Raw genomic sequence first — 18,482 nt, 5'->3', positions numbered from 1 at the left:
CTGAAGCATTTCTCAAAAAATCGGAGACCCTACCTTTAAGCCCACACCATTATTCTCCATGACTATACAGTTATAAATAGTCATCCCAATAGATTTATGCTTAAAACAATGTATATAAATATAGCACTGAGTATATTTAGGTAAAATATAGTAAAGAAAGTCATAAAGCGATTCAGTCTATAAAAATGGAAGCACATTAAATCTCTTCCACCACTTAAAAAATCACCATAATGTGCAGTTTGATGAGTGTTTACAACTTTGAGCTTTGTCTGCTACATCAGCCATGAAAACTAAGAAGCCTGAAAAGTTTTCTGTCCCAAAACAAAGCTCGTCAGAAGCTTCGTTTACCTGCAGCATGATGTATTAAAAGAAAAGTACCAGATGGCATGATGTCATGAATGTGGTATAACACATGGCTAAAGATATGTACAGAAATGTACACTGAGGTCAGACCTTATAAAGTCAAACATAATATGTTGCTCTACATCGAGGGCAATCGTATTAAGCTCATCAACTTCTTTAATATCACACACATCATGTATGATATATTTAAGTTTACTATTGATTCAGTATAATACTGTGTTTGCTTATTTCCTTTTTTGTAAATGCATTCGATTTTTTTAAAGATTAATAATAAACTTAATAATAACCTTTTCATGCAGTTTTGTTTGTACATATAAAAAAGGAGCAGAATGAAAAATAAAACTTACAGGATGAAATAAAATGACAGGGTCTGTAAAGTGGTCTTTTCCTGTTCACTTGGTGTCTTTCTGTTGAGGAGTAACACCAGGAAAACTAGATTTGAGGTTTGTGTGCCTCAATTTTTTCCTGGTTTATTGTCATATTAACCCTTTTATCAGAAATGATTATCTTTTGCCATAGAGAATGAAAAACTGTATGAGTAACAGAAGGTGGATCATCAGCAAGTTCAGGAAGAAAAAAAATAACACAAATGAATTCTGCTTGCTAGTGTGAACTGAGTGTGAGACTGAGAGGCTTAACCTGAGATCACACTTGCAAGCAGAAGTCACTCATTTCATGTGTTGTGAAGTAATAGCGAGGTTCAGAAATGCAAGACGTCTATGAAGATATGAGTTTAAATATCTGCAAAATTGACAGTATTGAAAACTATCACTCTCCAACAGGTAGATATCCGAAATGTTTATACATGTAAAAATATTTAAATACGTTTGATGGTTATGTTTGGTATCGTTTACATGAATTGTTGTAAATGACAAGATTTTTACTGCTGATTATCAGACACAGAGGATGATATTTATGTGAATACAGAAGACTGTCGCGCAGAGCTGAAAAATTCAGGTATGTGTTTGTTTGATGATTAAATACTGATACTGAGAACTAGTGAGGTTAGTGAATGAAGAACAACAACAACAACAATAAAATTCAATTCAGACTAGTATGATGTCGCACAGAGTAACAAATCTATTGTAACTTATTAAAAATAGCTAATCTAATTTTATCAATGTAATATTGAAAAAATATATGTGAAAAAGCAACAGAAATCGTTTTTTTTCCCTAAATCCATTACACAGTGGGTCTCGATCTGACTCCAGTACAAAGATGTATGAAATAACTAATGCTTTTCTCTCAGATATCTCTGACCGCACTGAGCTGAAAGACAAGAAGAAACCAGGAAAGATCTTCAGATCTGCTTTTGGTCTCCTCCTAATACTTGGTGTTTTAACACTCTGTGTTGTAGGGATCCTTTGTAAGTGTTAAGTTGTGCTTATCATCTTTATCTTTGTTCTCAATCATCAAATCATAATAAAGTGTCTCCTTCGATCCATCAAGTGAGATGAATTCATCCTAGCATGAAAAACTTACATTTCTTTACTTAATTAATTATACATTTAGTTTTTATTGCTCTGTGAATTAATTTAACCCTGAGTATTTTTCTTCAACAGATCACAATAAAGTGGTTTCATATGAGATATTAAGTGAGCAGTATTCTAATGTTACTGAAACATTGATGACGCAGGAACATGAAGTCAAGGGTAAGTGTTTATAAGAGCTTCCTCTTTCCTTTAATAGTTTGCTGTAGCTGCAGTGTATATGTGGATTAAAAACCCAACAGTTTTTATTACAGTGCTTCTTATTTTCTAATAGTAATTCTAGTAATTGCCCATTTTGTTATTAATAATTATTTATTTATTCTTTGTTTATTCTCATTAGAGATAGAAAAACTGTATGAAGAACTGAAGGTGAAGCATCAGCAAGTTCAGGAAGATCTCGCTGCATGCAGTGGTAAGATTCTCCCATCACAATAGATAGATAGATAAACTATGTTGCCAAAGGTTTTGGTACACCCTTCCAAATCACTGAAATCAGGTATTCCAATCACTTCCATGGTCACTGTATGTACATAAATTTAAGCACCTAGGCATGCAAACATTTGTGAAAGAATGCACAGAACTCGCCAGCTTTCTGCAGAGTCAATAGCCACAGACCTCCAATCTTCGTGTGGCCTTCAGATCCGCTCAACAACAGTGCGTAGACAGTGTTTTAATGTATAAACTGCTGCAACCAAGCCTTACATCACCAAGAGCAATGCAAAGCGATGGATGCAGTTGTGTATAGCATGTCACAACTGGACTCTAGTGCAGTAAAGACAAGTTCTCTCAAGTGATAAATAACACTTCTCTGGGTTTAGCGGTTGATAGGAGAATGGTACTTGCCTGACTCAGGGCTCTGAAGTGTCACGCATTGAGAGTGACAGTCACTTATTTTGGTCTTTTGTCACACTCTCCCACCACACATTGTATTTCTCATGCAGAAAAACTTTTTGACTATTTATCATATATTTAATAAGCCGCAGCGCCCAAAATGTATCAGTCCGCACCGCTGTGAACCGGACTCTCTATGGAACCGGGCAGGAATCAAACGCGTCTCAGTTCTTAGTCAAGCCTGACACTTATCAGCCAATCAGAAAAAAATTAAATTATTTGTAGCATATTAATTTGTGGCATCAGTATTTTGTTATAGAAATACATCATATCAATGTAGATGGGACTGCATATGAAAAATAGCTCTTCAGCTAATTCTGGGACATTTATATTTTGAGTGTAAGCAAAAAAATGTTGATTGATGTGCATTGTCCCTTTCAAATAAATAAAGAAAAAAAATGCATCAAGAATATATGAAACATATAACTCATGAAAATGATATAGACATATGAACAAAAAAAACCAAAGCGAAGCCATGTATTATACAGTATCCAAATAAATAATCCAAAGTCTGAATTCATAACTTATTGTTTTCATCTCGTGTTGGAATATATCAAATATAAACAATGGATAATGTGTGGATTGTTGGATGTCTATTTGTTTAAAGTGTTACTTCTTCTCCACTAATAAACTGAACTGGACACAGAGTCGAGATTACTGTGTGGAGAAAGGAGGCCATCTGGTGATTATAACCAGCCAAACTGAACAGGTTTGAAGTGTAGAGCTTCTTTTATTTCCAGTTTTTCAGATAAAATTTAATTTTTGGTATCTATTTCACTTGAACTTATTATAGTTATAAGCTTTATGTGATGTTATTTTCTAAATTAGAATTTTGTAGTTTCACAAATTGAAGAAATACACTGGATTGGTTTACATGACTTGGAGACTGAAGGACAGTGGATGTGGGTGAACAACCAGACCTTAAAGGAGACAGGTGTAACGTAAGGACAGTGTTCAGTCACATAAACTATAAACTCATTTTACAAAGCTCCAGTAATACATATACGTTTTTACATGAAATAAAAGAATTGTTAAAGAAACATTATATTAAACTGATTTTATTCTATAAAGATTCTGGTATAGCGCTCCCGGGACACCTGGTGAGCCTGATAACTGGAAAGAGGAGGACCCTTCTGGAGAGAACTGTGCTACTCTGGGTCATAATTATGGTGAAACAGATAAATGGTTTGATGTTTCTTGTAGTAGAATCAAAAAGTTCATCTGTGAAAAGTAAAAGACTTTTCTTTTTACTTACATTTATGCCTGCAAATAATTTTATCAACAGAGGACAATTCTTGGTTGTTGAATCTGAATATTTGATATTGTAAAACAGCTAAGTTAAGTTTACCTATAGTTTGTTTTTAACGTGTACACAACTTACAATAGGTTTATTTTACCTTATAGTTGTCATAGATATTGTATAGCAAACTTTACACCTACTGTATGTCTTCATATTTCATGTTGAAAAAAAAATTCCAACTCAGGCTAGTGAGACGTAATGAATTCCAGTTTACTAATTAAGGTGTTATTGCTGTCTAGATAAACAGTTCGCTCCTTTACTAGCATCTCAACATAATATAACAATGTATAGTTTTCCATATCTATGAACATTTACTATGTACTTTGTAATGTTAAGTTGCTTTGAATAACATTTAGAAAGCAATAAGAATGAATAAAAATATAGATCTTAAAAATATGATGTATGGTTTTGTTTTTGTTTTAAAAGATGATGACTTGCACTATGTCAGCATTCCAGTTCCAGGTTAGTCATATGGTGTTTAGGAGGGTAACAAAGGATGGATAATAAAACATATGGTTTCATTCATACATTCATAAGAACAGCCATAAACTGCAGTATTTAATGCAATAACATGTTGGTCAGGTTAAAACAGCACTAAGACATGACTCTTTAACCTGAAATTCACTTCAGCTGTTCATTTTCTGTTCATCGATTGGCCACTAGATGGCAGTAATGATCGATTTTGTCAAATCTACAAAACATTTAATATTATTTTTTGTCGAATTTCTATACATTTTGAATCTTATGGCATACATTAATTAATGTGATATAGTATAGAATTTGATTCCTAATGTAATGAGTTATAAATGCAATACATTATTTTCTTTTTCACAAAAACCCTTATTATATTACTGTATTATTTTTACTGTTTTATTATTACTATTTTCTTTCTTTGGGTATTAAGTATTCATTTTAGTGTTTGCTGTTAAGAGACTTTTATTTTGAGACTCTTGGGTTTACGCGGACGGCATTTTCCATTGAGCATGCGCACCTCTTCAGTCTGCATTGCATATTCTGGAGAGAGGAATGCTTTGTCACGAGGTGCCCACGAGTGATTTATTTTCTTTATTGACATTAATCCACAGGAGTGTTGATTGGTGGGCAAGACTGTTAATAAACCCTCTCTGGTGAACTGAGTGAAAGCGTCCTGAGCCTTCTTTGAACACAATGCAGATAAGAGTAGCAGCGGTCAGCATGAGACCGGCTAGACTAACATGTACAGGTGTTACTGCAGGTATTAATGCAGGTATTAATGCAGGTATTACCTGGAGATCAGTCACGCTGCTGTTGCAGTAAAATTCCTCTCAGAGCTGCACATGTTCTGACCACATTTCTCTGGACTTTTATTCACAATCAACATACATGTCACTTATTCAATTATATCTTATTCATCTTCTTTCATTTATGTACAAATTACAGGGTCTGTAAAGTAGTCTTTCTTTATTTAAATGTCTACAAACTTTAAAAACCTATACTTAAATAAAGTTGGCCTCATATTCACAGATTCTAGTTTCCCGAGTCAATAGCTCCTGAACTAAAGTGTGTAACTACACAAATAACACCTCTTTTTTACCTTAGTAATGTAGAGAGGCAGCTAAAACCAAATTGTTCTCAAAATCGGCTTTCCTCCGCGGTGGACAAAATACACAAGACTCTATGTGCAGACAACTGAGAAACAGATTCCAAGGGACCGTCTGCAAAGTGCAAAACCCGAAAAGCGAATACTATAAAAACAGTCAATAACTTTACTGTTGTACACTGTACTGTCATAAAACTCAGATCACACATCACTGATGTCCTAATACATGTACTAAAACACTTATTTTTTTGGAAATGTCTTTTTGTTGAATTATGATTTTTCATAATATAAAAAAAATCAATAAATTGACTATTATGGAAATTATATTCAATAACTTTACTGTAATACACTGTACTGTCACCAAACTCAGATCACACATCACTGATGTCCTAATACATATACTAAAACACTTATTTTGTGGAAAAGTCTTTTTGTTTAATTTTTATGATTTTTCATAATATAAAAAAAGCAATAACTTTACTGTAATACACTGTACTGTCAACAAACTCAGATCACACATGTCACCTATGGTTAAACAGCCACCAGCACCCCCTCTGGTGGTCTGTCAGGGAAGTGTCCCAGTAGCTCCTGATAGTATATTTTAAATAGAAACAAGATGTTTCACATAACTGTAAAATTTGTTATGTAGTTATTATATAATCTAATTTTATAACTGATCTTTTTTTAACTTTTCAAAAAAGCAAAACAAACCTGCACACTTTGTGAGGAAGGATGGAAGTCTCTTGGTTTAAAGTGTTACTACTTCTCCACTGATAAACTGAAATGGACACAGAGACGAGATTACTGTGTGGAGAAAGGAGGTCACCTGGTGATTATAACCAGCCAAACTGAACAGGTGAGTGTAGAGCTTCTCTTTATAATTTAATCTAATAATTGAATCATTTTTCATTATCATTAATCATGGAGAAACACATTGGATTGGCTTGAATGACTTGGAGACTGAGGGTCAGTGGATGTGGGTGAACAACCAGCCCTTAAAGGAGACGGGTGTAACGTAAGGACAGTGTTCACTCACACACACTATTTCTCATTAACCTCTTCTTGTCTTCACACTAAACTCATTTTACTATTACAAAGCTCCAGTAATGTATTCACTTATGAATAAAATAAATTCAATATTTAAGAAACTTATTACAGTTTTTATGTCTTATGTATGTAGGTTCTGGTTTAGTTCTCCAGAGGGACCAAATGAGCCTGATAACTGGACAAAGAAGGACCCTTCTGGAGAGAATTGTGCTGCTCTGGGGAACGCAAATGTTAACATACATAAATGGTTTGATGCTTCTTGTAGTACAATCAAAAAGTACATTTGAGTCTGCAAATATTTGTATTTATGAATGCAGGAAAGTTCTTGGTTGTTGACTATAAATATTTGATAGTAAAAAAATGGAGCATATATGCTGTTAGCATAGAGTAAGGCAGATTTGTTTGGGAGAGGAGAACCATGTGTTTGTCTTCTTTCTCATATATGGCATCTAAACTTTTTGTGAAGAATTCTGAGTTTTTGCTCTACTAAAGGATTTTTTTGTTGGAAATGGCAAGAACCAAAAACCTCACTGTATTGAGTGAAGCATGTTAGTGGCAAATATCTGCTGGAGGAATCATTGTGTCTTCATTTGTGGTCTTCACCTGTGGATTAATTCTATTTTCTTTTGACATTGGATCTGAGTGTTGATAAGGTTACTGCTATTGCTATGGCCTCGTGGAGGCATTGAGGACAGCAGGCCTATAGACAGCATTCCAGTTTGCTTTGTCATGTCTTTGCAATGTGGAATTGGGGATTTAATAATTGCATTGGACTCGAGTATTGGTCTGGACTTTAAACTGTAAACATTATCATCTAAACTCACCATAAAACAATGTTTTGTACTTAATTGATATGAAGACTCATGAGGTGATTTCTATGTATTTGTTGTTTTCTTTGAATATGTTTGGGAGCATATGTGGGATAAATAAAATAAGATAAAATGATCATTTGTTTTGTGAAGTTTATTTAACAGTACAGAACGATACAGCTCGAATCCAATACATCTATATTGAGAGTTTGTTACTAATATTTATTTATTTATTTATTTATTTTTAACATCAGACTCCATGAAGTTTCACTTTTCTGCCACATTGTAAAATGTTGTATTTTTTAGCTTGTCTTCACCACTAGAACATCAGAAGATCATGTGTGTGGATTTTGTGTTTGTGGAAATCTTTTAAATTGTACTGGAGGGATAAACATGTGTCTATTTTATTAATGATGTGTGTTCAGATTATGTTAGCTGAAGCTAGATGTAATGTAATGTTGCTTTGATTAAAGAAACTTAAGAATTAATAAAAGTGGACATGGCTGGGGTGGTGGTGTCTTTAATTTCATTACTTAAAATTTCCACCTGTTAATCTTCTCTAAACAAGAGAAAAGGGTGGAAAAAAGGTGGAAACTAAATAAAAAGAACGTGTGTGTGTGTGTGTGTGTGTATACACTCTGGGGGGTAGTCAACTAGAGTTGATTTGAGGATGATCTGAAGCTTCACCTCAGAATGTTCGGACACCAGAGAAATGAAACAGAAGACACACTTGTATCATACACTTGTAAAAGCAAGGGCAGGCCGGAAACTCTGGGAGCCTGACCTGCACACAAGACGTAGCACAAAAACACACATAGTGGAACAGAAAAAATATCACAAGTTGTAACAGGGTGCTGGAGGGTTGTTATAGTTAGTTCTTTTTTTTTTTTTGTAGTGGGTTCTTGGGGTGGTTACTTTCAACCATCTACTACGGAAGCTACATCACTCCCACTGCTATTGCACAGTAGATCTGTATCTCGCTTCCCTTCTGATTATAACTAATTTTATAGTTACTACCAATTTTCAGGTATCACAGGGTTCAATTTAAGATTATAAAGTGAAGCACGGGTTAAAGAATGGGTGGAAAAAAGGTAATTATCCTACAGTTAGAGCTCTGATACTTTTATACTTTTGAATTTAGTTATGGTGTAAATATGACGTGTGAGCAAGCAATTTAAATGATGATGTTTTAAATAGTTTGGACGGAGAACTGACGATGATTATGTGAATGCACAGAACTGGCAACCAAGGCACAAAGCATGCTCAGGTAAGTCTTGTTTTCATAATAAAATTTAAATACTTACAATTTTATCCATTTATAGTGTAGCGATTTTGGCTCGCGAAGCAAGGTAAATATTTATAAGCAACTAAAACGTGTTATAGTGACTTCTAAATATTTTAACCTAAGTTGAAATTAACGGTACTGGAATTAACGTTACGCTTATTTGGTCTGTTCGTCCGCTGAACAGGCCGCGTACCTTTATTAATTCTATGAAGGCGGTATCTTTCCGGCCAAGAAAGATTCGCTTTCCTTTTACTGTATACCGTAATTTAAATTAAATTAAATTAATAGAGCATGTAGTTCAGACCCGATGTTGCAGGTACCTTAATTTGTGAGCGACACTCAGAGACAAATCACCTGTGGCTCAAAATTATGACATTTAATGAACGAGACAAACACAACATAAAACTAACTACACAAACAAACAAAGAAATAGGGAAAACGGAAATGAAAATAAAATAAAAGAAATTAAAATTGGGGAAAGGGAGGAAGAGACTGGGAAGAAGAAACTAGAGAAAGGAAGGAAAGGAAATGGCAAGCTTAGACTTCAAAATTAAATCACACCCTAACTGGGAAATCGTCACAGAAACTTAAATTCACCTTAAGATTCAATGAAAGATTCCTACTTAAAATTACGCATCTAAATTGGTTGGTAAAGGAAACGGTTACTTGCATTGGCTTACTGTACAAGAGTCCGGATGCAACAGAGAAATCTCTGAAAGGTCAGTTAGGGTAGGGTCAGACGTTCTTCCAAGTTTTCCTGAAGATCAGAGCAGTTGTCGTTCTTGGAAGTGAAGCTTGCTGGAACTTCGTTGAAGGAAGATGGAGTCGTCTTGAAGCTGTTCCGAAAGTCTGACCACGGATTAGTGGTGTTTGTGACAATTTAAAGGTCACGAACTCCACCCATCTTTGGGAAGATGACCAATACTTCGGTCAGGATTTTGAAGGGAAAAACTCCCTTTGTTTCAGGTGTCTGTGGGCGTGGTTTAGCTATCAAACTTTTAGATGACTTTAAAGTTTGATCCAGGGTGTATTAAGATGGTATGGCGCCTTTCGTGCTCAAATAAAATACACCAGTGCTTGAAAAATGAGTAACCGATAATTTTGTGGTCATTTGGATACTAAACATGAAGGGTAATGACGGTATGAAGGCAGCGGTACATTACATACATAGATCATTAATCAAGGCAAAGGACAGCTACATCAGCCATGAAAACTACTGTAAGAAGCCTGGAAAGTTCTCTGTCCCAAAACAAAGCTTGTCGGAAGCTTCGTTTACCTGCAGCATGATGTATTAAAAGAAAATTACCAGATGGCATGATGTCATGAATGTGGTATAACACATGGCTAAAGATATGTACAGAAATGTACACTGAGGTCAGACATTATAAAGTCAAACATAACATGTTGCTCTACATCGAGTGCAATCGTATTAAGCTTATCAACTTCTTTAATATCACATACATCATGTATGATATATTTAAGATTACTATTGATTCAGTATAATACTGTGTTTGCTTATTTCCTTTTTTTGTAAATGCATTTGATTTTTTAAAGATTAATATAACCTTTTCATGAAGTTTTGTTTGTACATATAAAAAAGGTGCAGAATGAAAAATAAAGCTTACAGGATGAAATAAAATGACAGGGTCTGTAAAGTGGTCTTTTCCTGTTCACTTGGTGTCTTTCTGTTGAGGAGTACCACCAGGAAAACTAAATTTGAGGTTTGTGTGCCTCAATTTTTTTCTGGTTTATTGTCATATTAACCCTTTTATCAGAAATGATTATCTTTTGCCATAGAGAATGAAAAACTATGAGTAACAGAATGTGGATCATCAGCAAGAAAACCACATTAATGACGACTGCTTCTATTCTGAACTGAAGCTGTGTCCAAGAGGCTTTACCTGAGATCACACTTGCAAGCAGAAGTCATTACTTGTGTTGTGAAGCAATAGCGAGGTTCAGAAATGCAAGCTGTCTATGAAGATAGAAGATTTGATCACTGCAAAATGGACAGTAGTGATAACTATCACTCTCCAACAGGTAGATATCTGAAATGTTTATACATGTAAAAATATTTAAATATATGTTTGATGGTTATGTTTGATATCGTTTACATGAAGTGTTGTAAATGACGAGATTTTCACTTCTCATTATCAGACACAGTGAATGATATTTATGTCACTATAGAAGACTGTCGCTCAGAGCTGAAAAATTCAGGTATGTGTTTGTTTGGTGATTAAATACTGATACTGAGAACTATTGAGGTTAGTGAATGACGACAACAACAACAAAAAAAAGATTCAATTCAGCCTAGTGTTATGTCACACAGAGTAACCAGCTCGGGATTCAAAGTTTTTATATAAATATTACAAAATATTTTTTTATAATGGGACAAATCTAATGTAACCTATTAAAAATATCTAATCTAATATTTATCTACATTTCATCAATGTAATATTTAAAAAATATATGTGAAAAAGCAACAGAAATAGTTTTTTTTCCCTAACTCCATAACACAGTGGGTCTCGATCTGACTCTAGTACAAAGATGTATGAAATAACGAAGGCTTTTCTCTCAGATATCTCTGACCACAATGAGCTGAAAGACAAGAAGAAACCAGGAAAGATCTTCAGATCTGCTTTTGATCTCCTAATACTTGGTGTTTTATTAACACTCTGTGTTGTAGGGATCCTTTGTAAGTGTTAAGTTGTGCTTATCATCTTTATTTTTGTTCTCAATCATCAAATCATAATAAAGTGTCTCCTTTTATCCATCAAATGAGATGAATTCATCCTAGCATGAAAAACTTACATTTCTTTACTTAATTATAAATTTAGTTTTTATTTCTCTGGGAATTAATTTAACCCTGAGTATTTTTCTTCAACAGATCACTACAAAGTGGTTTCATATGAGATATTAAGTGACCAGTATTCTAATGTTACTGAAACATTGATGACGCAGGAACATGAAGCCAAGGGTAAGTGTTTATAAGAGCTTCCTGTTTCCTTTAATAGTTTGCAGCAGCTGCAGTGTATATTTGGGATAAAAACCGAACAGTTTTGTGCTTCTTGCGTTTTAATTATAATTCTAGTAATTGCCCCTTTTGTTATAATTTTTTTTTCTGGTTTATTCTCATTATTATCTAAAAACCCTTTTGCATCACAAATTATTTTTTTTGCATTAGAGATAGAAAAACTGTATGAAGCACTGAAGGTGAAGCATCAGCAAGTTCAGGAAGATCTCGCTGCATGCAGTGGTAAGATTCTCGAATTTCAATCAATCAATCAATCAATCAATCAATCAATCAATCAGTCAGTCAATAAATAACTAACTAGATAGCTAGATAGATACATAGACAGACAGACAGACAGGCAGACAGACAAAAACAAAGCAAAGCCATGTTATATAGAGTATGCAAATATATTATCTGAGTTTATAACTGATTATTTTTATCTCATCTTGACAAACAGCAAATAAAAACATTGGACAATGTGAGGAAGGATGGAAGTCTCTTGGTTTAAAGTGTTACTACTTCTCCAGTTTTAAACTGAACTGGAAACAGAGTCAAGATTACTGTGTGGAGAAAGGAGGCCACATGGTGATTATAACCAGCCAAACTGAACAGGTTTGAAGTGTAGAGCTTCTTTTCTTATCAGTTTTTCAGATAAAATGTAATTTTTGGTCTCTATTTCATTTGAATTGATTACAGGTGTAAGCTTTATGTGATGTTATTTTCTAAATTAGAATTTTGTAGTTTCACAAATTGGAAGAGAAACACACTGGATTGGTTTACATGACTTGGAGACTGAAGGACAGTGGATGTGGGTGAACAACCAGACCTTAATGGAGACAGGTGTAACGTAAGTACAGTGTTCACTCACACAGTCTATAAACTCATTTTACTGTTCTGTTTTTAGATCTACAAAGCTCCAGTAATACACACACTCCCACACTAATATATATATATATATATATATATATATATATATATATATATATATATATATATATATATATATATATATATATATATATTTTGCATGAAATGAAATAATTGTTTAAGAAAATAATTACAGATTTAATTCTACTGTATGTAGGTTCTGGTATAGTTCTCACAGTTCAAATGAGCCTGATAACTGGAAAGCAGAGGACCCTTCTGGGGAGAATTGTGCTTCTCTGGGGGATGCAGTTGGTAACATACATAAATGGTTTGATGCTTCTTGTAGTACAATCAAAAAGTGCATCTGTGAAAAGTAAAAGACTTTTCACTTACATTTGAGTCTGCAAATATTTATTTTTATGAACGCAGGACAGTTCTTGCTTGTTGACTATAAATATTTGATATTGTAAAACAGCTAACATTAAGTTTATCTATAGTTGATTTTTCATTTTTCATACTTGGATCATGTGTGTTGATTTTCTCCTTCTGCTTGTGGAGATCTTTTAAATTGTAGTGTAGGAATGAACATGTGTCTTTATGAATGAAGTGTGTCCAGACTATGTTTGCTGAAGCTAGATGTAAGCTTAAGTTGCTTTGAATAAAGAAATTTAAGAATTAATAAAATTGTACATGGCTGGGAAAAAACAGATTTGTTATATCTTTAATTTCATTACTTAAAATTTCCATCTGTTCATCTTCTCTAAACTAGTGAAAAGGGTGGAAAAAAGGTGGAAACTAAAAAAAGAACGGAAGTGTCTGTGTTTGTGTGTGTGTGTGTGTGTGTGTGTGTGTGTGAGAGAGAGAGAGAGAGAGAGAGAGAGAGAGAGAGAGAGAGAGAGAGAGAGAGAGTGTGTGTACTCTGGGGAGTAGATTTGAGGATGACCTGAAGCTTCACCTCAGAATATTCGGACACCGGAGTAATGAAACAGAAGACACACTTTTATCAAGACAATCAAGGGCAGGCCGGAAACTCTGGGAGCCTGACCTGCACAGAATACATAGCACAAAAACACACATAGTAGAACACAAACAATATACAACACAAGTTATAACAATAATATAAGTGCTGGAGGGTTGTTATAGTTAGTTCTGTCTATTTAAATAGGGGTTTCTTGGGGGAGGTGTTACTTTCCACCATCCACTCCGGAAGGTACATCTCTCCCACTGCTATTGCACTTGAGATACTATCTGTGTCTCACTTCCTTTCTGATTATAATTAATTTTATAGAGGCACTACCAATTTTTCAATTTCACAGTTCAATTTAAGACTCTAAAGTGAAGCACTGGTTAAAGAATGGGACGAAAATGTTCATTATCCTACAGTTAGTGAAGTGAAGTGACATGACGTGACATATGACTAAGTATGCTGACCCATACTCAGAATTCTTTCTCTGCATTTAACCCATCCAAAGTGCACACACACAGCAGTGAACACACACACCGTGAACACACACCCGGAGCAGTGGGCAGCCATTTATGCTGCGGCGCCCAGGGAGCAGTTGGGGGTGTTCGGTGCCTTGTTCAAGGGCACCTCAGTCGTGGCCGGCCCAAGACTCGAACCCACAACTTTAGGGTTACGAGTCAGACTCTCTAACCATTAGATGGCAGTAATGATGCCTGCTTCTAATTTTGGCCATCCTACAATAGATATTGAATTGTGAAATATCTGTAGCATTTGATCCCTTTGATAGTAAAAAGAGTGGTTTCAAAAGCTTTGTTTCCTTTAATAGTTAGCATTGTACTGTACTGTATTGTATTGTACTGTACATGTGGGTTAAAAACTCAGTTGTTGAGTTCTGTCCTTTTGATATTTTATAAAATACCCTTCTTTATTTTCTGGTTTGTTCTCATCATGATCTACAAACCAAATTATTCTCTTTTTCCATAGAGAAAAAAAAATGTGTGAAGAACTGACTGAAGCATCAGCATCACAATTTCAGGAAGAAGAAAACCACAATAATGACGACTACTTGCTAGTGTGAACTGAGAGTGAGACCGAGATGCTTAAGTCACTCAATTCATGTGTTGTGAAGCAATAGTGAGGTTCAGAACGCAAGCTGTCTTTGAATATATAAGTTTTAATCTCTGCAAAATGGGCAGTAGTGAAACTAGAGTACTCTCCAGCCTGAAAAGTTCTCTGTCCCAAAACAAAGCTTTTCGGAAGCTTTGTTTACCTGCAGCGTGATGTATTAAAAGAAAAGTACCAGATGGCATGATGTAATGTATGCGGTATAACACATGGCTAAAGATATGTACAGAAAAACACTGAGGTCAGACCTTATATAGTCAAACAGGATGTGCGAGCCATTTACTGTATCCAAAATATACAGAGATATAAATGTTGCTCTACATCGAGTGCAATCGTATTAAGCTTATCAACTTCTTTAGTATCGCACACATCATGTATGATATATTTAAGTTTACTATTGATTCACTATAATACTGTGTTTGCTTATTTCCTTTTTTGTAAATGCATTAGATTTTTTAAAGATTATTAATAAGCTTAATATAACCTTTTCATGCAGTTTTTTTGTACATATAAAAAAGGTGCAGAATGAAAAATAAAACTTACAGGATGGAATAAAATGACAGGGTCTGTAAAGTGGTCTTTTCCTGTTCACTTGGTGTTTTTCTGTTGAGGAGTACCACCAGGAAAACTAAATTTGAGGTTTGTGTGCCTCAATTTTTTTCTGGTTTATTGTCATATTAACCTTTTTATCAGAAATGATTATCTTTTGCCATAGAGAATGAAAAACTGTATGAATAACAGAAGGTGGATCATCAGCAAGTTCAGGAAGAAGAAAACCACATTAATGACGACTGCTTCTATTCTGAACTGAAGTGTCCAAGAGGCTTTACCTGAGATCACACTATCAAGCAGAAGTCACTCATTTCTTGTGTTGTGAAGCAATAGCAAGGTTCAGAAATGCAAGCTGTCTATGAAGATAGAAGATTTGATCTCTGCAAAATGGACAATAGTGAAAACTATCACTCTCCAACAGGTAGATATCTGAAATGTTTATACATGTAAAAATATTTAAATATATGTTTGATGGTTATGTTTGATATCGTTTACATGAAGTGTTGTAAATGACAAGATTTTCCACTGCTCATTATCAGACACAGAGGATGATATTTATGTGAATACAGAAGACTGTCGCGCAGATCTGAAAAATTCAGGTCTTCGTTTGGGGATTAAGAATTAGTGAGGTTAGTGAATGACAACAAAAAAATATATTTAATCTACAAAGATGGCAAAATAGATAGTAGTTAAAAATGTCTTTCTCAAGTTCAAGTTTTCTTTATTGTCAACTCTTTCACATGCACAGTATATACACAAAAAAGAATCGAAAATGTATTTCTCTCAGTCCCAAGGTGCAAAATATTAGCAATGAGATTTAAATAAAGTGCAAAGCATATGTAGATGCAGTGGAGAATAGGCAGACCAATGCTGCACAAAGTGACTGGTGCATGTTTCCTTATGTTAGTGGGAGGGGGAGTGGAAGGTCCTTGGGGATGTGGGATCTGAAGGGGAGTGTTGGCTTCATAGATCTGTGGAGCCTGTGGCAGAAAAGAGAAGTGGAGGCAAGTTTGAGAGTGAGTTCAGGTTCCTGATAGCCTGATGAATGAAGCTGTCCTTCAATCTGTTGGTCCTGGCCCGGAGACTCCGCAGTCTCCTCCCTGATGGCAGCAGACTGAAGAAGCTGTGTAATGGGTGGGTGGGATCACCTGCAATGCAGAGGGCTTTTCGGGTGAGACGGGTCGCGTAAATGTCCTGGAGGGAGGGGAGAGAGACACCAATAATCCTCTCAGCTGCTCTCACTATGCGCTGTAGTGTCTTCCGGCAGGATGCGTTGCAGGCACCGTACCGCACAGTGATGCAGCTCGATAGTATGCTCTCAATGGTGCCTCTGTAGAAGGTGTGCATGATGGGTGGCGTGGCGCTGGCTCTTCTCAGTTTGCGGAGGAAGTAGAGACGCAGCTGTGATTTCTTGGCCAGTGCTGCTGCGTTTCCAGTCCAGGAGAGGTCCTCTGTGATGACCACACCCAAGAACTTGGTGCTATTCACTCTCTCCACAGTGGCACCTATGATGGACAGAGGAGCATGCTGAGTGTGCGTTCTCCTGAAGTCAACAACAATCTCCTTCATCTTCTCCACGTTCAGAGAGAGATTGTTGTCAGTACACCACCCAGCCAGGCGTCTCACCTCGTTCCTGTAGTTTGTCTCATCTTTGTTGCTAATGAGACCCACTACAGTTGTGTCATCCGCAAACTTGATAAAGAGGTTGGAGTTGTGTGATGGTGTGCAGTCATGGGTCAGCAGGGTGAAGAGAAGGGGGCTCAGCACACATCCTTGGGGGGCCCCAGTGTTCAGTGTGATGGTGCTGGATGTGTTGCTGCCGACCCGTACTGCCTGAGGTCTTCCAGTCAGAAAGTCCAATAGCCAGTTGCACAGTGAAGTGCTGAGCCCAAGCTGAAGCAGTTTATTACTGAGCTGTTGGGGGATGATAGTGTTGAATACTGAACTAAAGTCTATGAACAGCATTCTAACGTATGAGTCCTTTTTGTCCACATGAGTGAGTGCTGAATGCACGGCAGTTGAGATGGCATCATCAGTCGAGCGGTTTGGCCGATATGCAAACTGGAAGGGGTCCAGAGAGGGGGGTAGGGCAGACTTGATATGGTGCATGACTAGCCGTTCGAAGCACTTCATGATGATAGAAGTAAGTGCAACAGGACGGTAATCATTGAAGCATGATGGAGACGGCTTTTTCAGGACTGGAATGATGGTGGCAGCTTTGAAGCATGTGGGGACAACAGCTTGACTGAGTGAGATGTTAAAAATGTCTGTGAAGACATCAGTGAGTTCCACTGCACAGTCTCTCAGTACACGTCCAGGGATGTTGTCAGGACCCGGAGCTTTGCGTACATTGATCCTGCTGAAGGATCTCCTCACGCTATCCGGGGTCAGCATCATTACCTGAGGAGGTGGAGTTTTCTGTGCAGTGGTGCTGTTTTGCTTCTCAAAGCGAGCAAAGAAGGTGTTCAGCTCGTTCAGCAGAGAGATGTTACTATCACAGGTCCGTGGTGGAGGCTTGTAGTCTGTAATGGTTTGTATCCCCTGCCACAGGCTCCGAGTGTCTCTGCTGTCTCAAACAGGCAGAAATATGAACAAGTGCTGTAAATGATGAGCGCCATATAAATGCTCATAATCATACACAGAAGATGTTTATGTAAACACACAGGACAGGAAACGCACAACTACTTCTTTCTTTTATCATTATACTAATTATCTCCAGATGTCTTGTGTTAATGTGGGAGAACCTGCCAGAAGGACAGTCATCAGTTCTCCAACAACAAGAGCTTTTTAATTTCCTTCCTTCCTTATGATATCTTCATAATGGGACCATGGAAGTCAAGTCAAGAAAAGTACTGTCATTTCAACCATATATAGCTGTTACAGTACACAGTAAAATGAGACATTTCTCCGGGACCAGGGTAGTCCTAAAAAGTAGTCCTAGCCACACAAAGTGCATCTGTGCAAACAGTGCAAGACAAGACAAACAAGACGGACAGGACAGTGCAGGACAAAAGAGAGTGCTAGCAAAAAATTACAAGACAATACAAAAAAGACAATAAACAGAAACAGCACTGACCAGTGTAAATACTGTATGTTCAACAATATTGCGTGTGCAGAAATACTGGAATGAACACATTGTTATAGCAGCAGTTACCTGAGATATTGTAACGTATTTTGCAAAACAGCATTCAATCAAC

At 36.1% G+C, this 18,482-nt stretch overlaps 2 protein-coding genes across 2 annotated transcripts in view; both read left to right on the top strand.

The window, feature by feature from the left end:
- The first annotated feature begins 995 nt into the window (after positions 1-995).
- LOC113659018 (CD209 antigen-like protein E) overlaps positions 996-18,482 on the top strand; it is a 46,225-nt gene continuing 28,738 nt past the window's right edge. Inside the window, exons 1-2 of the mRNA XM_047816611.1 lie at positions 996-1,145; positions 1,261-1,320. Coding sequence (XP_047672567.1) covers positions 1,070-1,145; positions 1,261-1,320 — 136 coding nt within the window. The 5' untranslated portion in view covers positions 996-1,069. The remainder of the gene's footprint in view (positions 1,146-1,260; positions 1,321-18,482) is intronic.
- Positions 10,558-18,482, top strand: part of LOC113662804 (C-type lectin domain family 6 member A-like) — a 39,725-nt gene continuing 31,800 nt past the window's right edge. The window contains exons 1-7 of the mRNA XM_047816614.1: positions 10,558-10,804; positions 10,922-10,981; positions 11,343-11,459; positions 11,652-11,741; positions 11,949-12,020; positions 12,235-12,389; positions 12,509-12,624. Coding sequence (XP_047672570.1) covers positions 10,729-10,804; positions 10,922-10,981; positions 11,343-11,459; positions 11,652-11,741; positions 11,949-12,020; positions 12,235-12,389; positions 12,509-12,624 — 686 coding nt within the window. The 5' untranslated portion in view covers positions 10,558-10,728. The remainder of the gene's footprint in view (positions 10,805-10,921; positions 10,982-11,342; positions 11,460-11,651; positions 11,742-11,948; positions 12,021-12,234; positions 12,390-12,508; positions 12,625-18,482) is intronic.

The sequence above is a fragment of the Tachysurus fulvidraco genome, chromosome 7, assembly GCF_022655615.1.
Source record: "Tachysurus fulvidraco isolate hzauxx_2018 chromosome 7, HZAU_PFXX_2.0, whole genome shotgun sequence".
NCBI lineage: Eukaryota > Metazoa > Chordata > Actinopteri > Siluriformes > Bagridae > Tachysurus > Tachysurus fulvidraco.
This window is presented reverse-complemented; position numbering and strand designations above follow the sequence as displayed.